This window comes from Carettochelys insculpta, chromosome 6 (genome assembly GCF_033958435.1).
Source record: "Carettochelys insculpta isolate YL-2023 chromosome 6, ASM3395843v1, whole genome shotgun sequence".
In the NCBI taxonomy this organism is placed as follows: domain Eukaryota; kingdom Metazoa; phylum Chordata; order Testudines; family Carettochelyidae; genus Carettochelys; species Carettochelys insculpta.
This window is the reverse complement of record NC_134142.1, coordinates 124,277,907-124,283,498: the sequence shown is the minus strand read 5'-3', so window position 1 is coordinate 124,283,498 and position 5,592 is coordinate 124,277,907. Positions and strand designations below refer to the sequence as shown.

At 48.5% G+C, this 5,592-nt stretch overlaps 1 protein-coding gene across 1 annotated transcript; it reads left to right on the top strand.

Annotated features, from left to right (window-relative positions):
* Window positions 1-813: 813 nt before the first annotated feature.
* LOC142015003 (olfactory receptor 4S2-like) lies at window positions 814-1,743 on the top strand. The gene has a single exon (XM_074998344.1). The coding sequence runs from the start codon at window positions 814-816 to the stop codon at window positions 1,741-1,743; it is 930 nt and encodes a 309-aa protein (XP_074854445.1).
* Window positions 1,744-5,592: the final 3,849 nt, after the last annotated feature.

Below are 5,592 nucleotides of genomic sequence, written 5' to 3'. Positions count from 1 at the left end.
ACTAAGTACCACTTGTATGCCTGAATGCAAACTGAGAGATCTGGTTTATTTTAATAAGGAACAAACACCTGGCTGAAAAATTTGCATCCCAGAAAGGTATTTAATAATGCAGGCAGAACAAAAATACTCACTGAACTTCTCCAACCAGATGTGCGCTCATCCGGCAGTATCTGTGGTTTGGCTTGATTTTGGTTAGCTGGATGACCATTTATCATGGGTGTGACCGAGCTTCCCACAGTCCCATAAAGTTTGTTTACAGCCACTAGTCCTGGTGCTCAGTGTTCTCTGGTGTTATTTCCCCCCCATATGTCTTCTAAGAGCCCAGCAAGCAGTGGAAGGGTTGATAAGGCTGCTAGACAATACTGATCTCCTGTAGTCTGGCAAATTGTGTCACTCATTAGCAGTCAGGTCGTGAGGGGGCTGGATGAAATTCAGCCTGTATGATGGATATTGTGGAAGTGCTTTTGGCAAAGCATACTTCAAACTGAGTTTTTCTCTTGACTCAAAGTCTTCACTGATACATTAAACTTATTTGTATGATGAACAGACTGACTCCTCCTCAAATTTTCCACGGTGATTTTTTGAGTAAGTATTACTCTCCCATTTCAGCCATTCAGGTTGAGTTCTTGTTAATCCTTGAGTTGGATATGATTGGTTTTTATCTCTTAGTCCAAGTCTATGGCTTCTGGCATTTCATTCTTGTTATCCATCTCAACATTGGTCAGTGGCATGTATTATTAATTTCCTTATTTTTTTTTTTACCATGGCAGGTGAATTAGCTCTGTGCTGTACACACATAGTCACACTGAGTCCATGGAGTTTGCACATAATGTGACTGAATTCATCCTTTTGGGTCTCACCCAGGATCAAGAGTTACAGCGAGTGTTTTTTGTGCTGTTTGTGTTCTTCTACTTAGTCAATGTTCTGGGAAATCTCCTCATCATTGTCACGATAATATGTAGCGAGTGTCTCAACTCCCCTATGTATTTCTTCCTGGGTCAACTGTCCTTTGTAGATATCTGCTATTCTTCAGTCACAGCCCCAAAACTGATTGGAGACTTCCTTGTGGAGAAGAAATCCATCTCCCTCACTGGCTGCCTAACACAGCTGTTTATGGTCCACTTCTTTGGGGGCACGGAGATCTTTATCCTCACTGCCATGGCCTATGATCGTTACATTGCAATCTGTCATCCGCTCTGTTATATGGCCATTATGAACAAGTACGTGTGTAGCTGGGTGGCGGCGGCTTCATGGGTGGGGGGCTTTGTGCATTCCATGGTTCAGACTCTCCTAACCATGCCGTTACCCTTCTGTGGGCCCAATGAGATGGATCACTACTTCTGTGACGTGTACCCTTTGCTGAAACTGGCCTGCACTGACACTTATGTTGTGGGCATCCTCGTAGTCGCTAATAGCGGGATGATTTCCCTGACTTCTTTTGTGGTGCTGGTTGCCTCCTATGTCATCATCTTAGCCTCCCTGAGAAAGCCCTCTTCCAAAGGGTGTCTCAAAGCTCTCTCCACCTGCGCCTCCCACATCACTGTAGTGATTTTAAATTTCGGGCCTTGTATCTTTATCTACTTGCAGCCTTCCACCACCTTCCCGGAGGATAAGATGGTGGCTGTGTTCTACACCATTATTACCCCCATGCTGAATCCTGTGATCTACACCCTGAGAAATGAGGAGGTGAAAGGCGCGGTGAGAAAATTATGGAGTCGAAAAATGATGTTGAGAATAAAATGACAAATATGATGTGTAAAATGGTGTTTTGTGCCTTTGCAACCAGTCTGTGGAACAATAATAAAATTCACAGGAAATTTTACCAAAATTTGTGCCTCTTCATCTAATTTTTTAGTAAACATTCTAGATGTTTCCCTCTTCGGCTATGTCTACATAGCACCGTGAGCATGCAAATTGAATAGCTTATTTTGTGTACATTTCGAAACAGGCTACGTCAGCATGTGGCACTGTCTAAGTGGCTCCATGTGCTGAAATAAAGCCCTATTTCAAGTCATCCCAGTACTCCTCATGCGATGAGGTGTACAGGGAAGCTGGAATAGCATGCCTGTTATCTCAAACTGTTTCAAGACAATGGGTGTGTTGCTTGGACATGGGCAGCTATTTTGGGATACCTTCACATAGCTCCATCCTGTAGACATACGCTCAGTGTTTCAGCCTTAGTTATTTGAATATTACTGTTTATAAGATTATAGAAAAGAAATATCCAGGTTGTAGGAAGATTCTTTTATTTTTTTACAAGGGGGCTCTGAGTTCTCCGCTTTTTTCATCCAGGCCAAGAAGCCTGGTGACTAAATAAGGATTTACAGCTCTACATTAGTAGAAACCTTGGTTGGGTACAAAATTTTGTATTTGCATTTGCATCCACAAAAATTGAGCTGTGGATGTCTGAACCACACCCCCAAGGATGCAGAGACTCACAGATTTAAAGGGGATATCTGCAGATTTGTGCAGCTCTACACATTAGGCAACAATGTTTTCAAAATCTTAACCCCTCCCTGAATGAAATAATTGCCTGAAGGTCGCAATGAGTACTGAGGTTTGAATTTAAACAGCTGTGCTCAGAGGACCACTGGAACATGACTAGTGGAAGTCTGCTTTTGGCTCAAAAATATATACAGACATTGAGCAAATACTTAAGGAAATTCTCCACTCTGCTTCAGAGATGAGAACAGAGAAAGCGATTACCAAACGAGATTTTGCTTGCCCAGTAGGTCTACTGGATCCTTGGGCAAAATGGCAAATGTTTTTCTTTGAATCTCAGACTTTCTCACTCTTTCTCCCTTCTGTCGTGGCGTGCTTGTTCCAGAGAAAAATCTGAATGGTTGACATGGAAATAGCCACAAAGGCATGAATTATGGTGACAGCACAGAGCAAAAGTCCTAAACTAAAACAAGGGTGGCCAATGAAGGAGATTGAAGGCTATTTCACCACAAGCCAAGTACCCATTGCTACACTTCTTCCCAAGATTTCCCTGAAAAACAGATCTCCCTAAAGAATGAGTCAAGTTGTTACAATACACCATCTGTTGAGAAAATGCCATAATTTAAAGCAGAAAATAGAAATAACCACATATTAAAGGCTATTTCCTTGGTGGGTGAGCTTCTGAACTTGCAACACCATTAGCATGAAAAAGCCACTTCTCCAGAGGGTTTACTTAATTCCTGGGCGCTGCCGAAAGCCCTGCCTGTTGCTGTTTCGTACTGGTTGTTCAGAGAGCTGAATGAAGAGCTATCACCTCTGCAGGAAAGGGGAGCCCTGGCAGTCTAAATGAAAGCAGAGAGTTCCCACAGACAGCAGACTCTACAAAACCTTCTCTGAGCAGTGGTGCTTGGGAGTTGCCTTTCTGACCCTCTCCAGTCCTTCTCCCTTATCATACTGCTTCCATTTGTAATTTCCAAGAACACTTCTTCAAACTCCTGCTCCCATGGCCCCTTCTAAGACCCCTCACCCTTTGGTCTCCTTGGCTACGTCTACACGTGAAGCCAACATCGAAATAGCTTATTTTGATGTAGCAACATCAAAATAGGCTATTTCGATGAGTAACGTCTACACGTCCTCCAGGGCTGGCAACGTCGATGTTCAACTTCGACGTTGCGCGGCACCACATCGAAATAGGCGCAGCGAGGGAACGTCTACACGCCAAAGTAGCACACATCGAAATAAGGGTGCCAGGCACAGCTGCAGACAGGGTCACAGGGCGGACTCAACAGCAAGCCGCTCCCTTAAAGGGTCCCTCCCAGACACAGTTGCACTAAACAACACAAGATCCACAGAGCCGACAAATGGTTGCAGACCCTGTGCCTGCAGCATGGATCCCCAGCTGCCGCAGCAGCAGCCAGAAGCCCTGGGCTAAGGGCTGCTGCCCACAGTGACCATAGAGCCCCTCAGGGGCTGGAGAGAGAGCATCTCTCAACCCCTCAGCTGATGGCCGCCATGGCGGACCCCACTATTTCGAAGTTGCGGGACGCGCAACTACTACACGGTCCCTACTTCGACGTTGAATGTCGAAGTTGGGCGCTATTCCTATCCCCTCATGGGGTTAGCGACTTCGACGTCTCACCGCCTAACGTCGAAGTTAACTTCGAAATAGCGCCCGGTGCGTGTAGCCATGATGGGCGCTATTTCGAAGTTAGTGCCGCTACTTCGAAGTAGCGTGCACGTGTAGACACAGCTCTTGTGTTCCTGCATCTCATTTCCTTTTCCTTCCCTTTTATTTTTCTGCCATCCAAAATATCATCTCCCTACTACCAGGTGCCCACCTCAACCGTTTCCTTCCCTCACCCTCTGGATTCTCCTTGGCCCTCTCCACTTATTCACCTGGATTCCCACATTGTCTTTCTCTGTGTCCGTCACAGGAGCTCTACCAGGACTGTCACTGAGTCCCACTAAGGGTGCGTCTACACTAGCCAGCTGCTTTGAAATAGCCAGCACAACATCAAAATAGCATGCGTCGCATCTACACGTGCCTTGAACTATTTCAACTTTGAAATTGGCGTTAGGTGGCGAGATGTCAAAGTCGCTATTCCTATCTGAAGATGGGATTAGCGCCCTACTTCGACGTTTAACGTTGAAGTAGGGCATGTGTAGACGATCCGTGTCCCATTACTTGGAAATAGCAGGGTCCACCATGGCTGCAATCAGCTGAGGGGTAGAGATGCTCTGTCCAGCCCCTGCAGGGCTCTATGGTCTCCATGCGCAGCAGCCCTTAAAGCACCATGGACCCGGATTTCCTGTGGCAGGAAGCTGAGAGCATGCAGGCAGCAGTACATACACGTGCTAGCCTTGCACACCCTCTACAGACCCCGATCCGACTACCCAGTGCCATGGCATCCAGCCAGCCCCCAGAGCGCCCGCAGAGCTCCCCCCCAAGAGGACCCAGACACCGTGGGCAGCCAAATGGGAGGCCAAAAGAGGCAGGGCCCCTCCTGGTTGGAGGCCAAGCTCCGAGACCTGCTGGGGCTCTGGGGTGAGGAGGAGGTGCCCCACGTGATGGGGAGCAAGCGGTGGAACGCAGAAGCATTCGCCCAACTGGCTGAGGGCCTGGCCGCCCGGGATCACCCTGTCTTTACTCTGGATCACATCCGGAGCAAGGTAAAGGAGTTGCGGCAGGGTTATGCCTGAACCCGGGAGTTGGCCAGCCGGTTTGGGGCCGGCCCCGATGCTTGCATCTATTACAGGGAGCTCAGGGCCATCCTGGGCCCCTGGTACACCTCCTCCGCCCCAGCCACCCTTGAAACCCTGGCTGACAAGCTGCAGCAGGCCTTGGACCTGGAGTCCGGCCCTGAGGCCAGCCCCACACCCCGGGTCCCGCCTGAGGAGCCCCCTCTTGGGATGGTGGAGGACAGTCCAGCAATAAGGAGGGGGAGCTCCTCATAGACCTCCCCTCCCAGAGCACCAGCCAGGTATCTGCCCACCAGGGCTCCCCAACAGTGGCAATGGATGGTCAGGTATGTACCCCACAGGGCACAAAGCCCTGGGCCATGGGGCCCGGGCACCAGACATGACCAGAAGCCTCACACACCGTACTCACTCCCTGCTGCATCGCCTGCTTCACTGCCTGCCACCCCACCT

Bases quoted from the DNA above. Each gene is read 5' to 3' on its own strand.
- LOC142015003 (XM_074998344.1), top strand. From the start codon at position 814: ATGGAGTTTGCACATAATGTGACTGAATTCATCCTTTTGGGTCTCACC.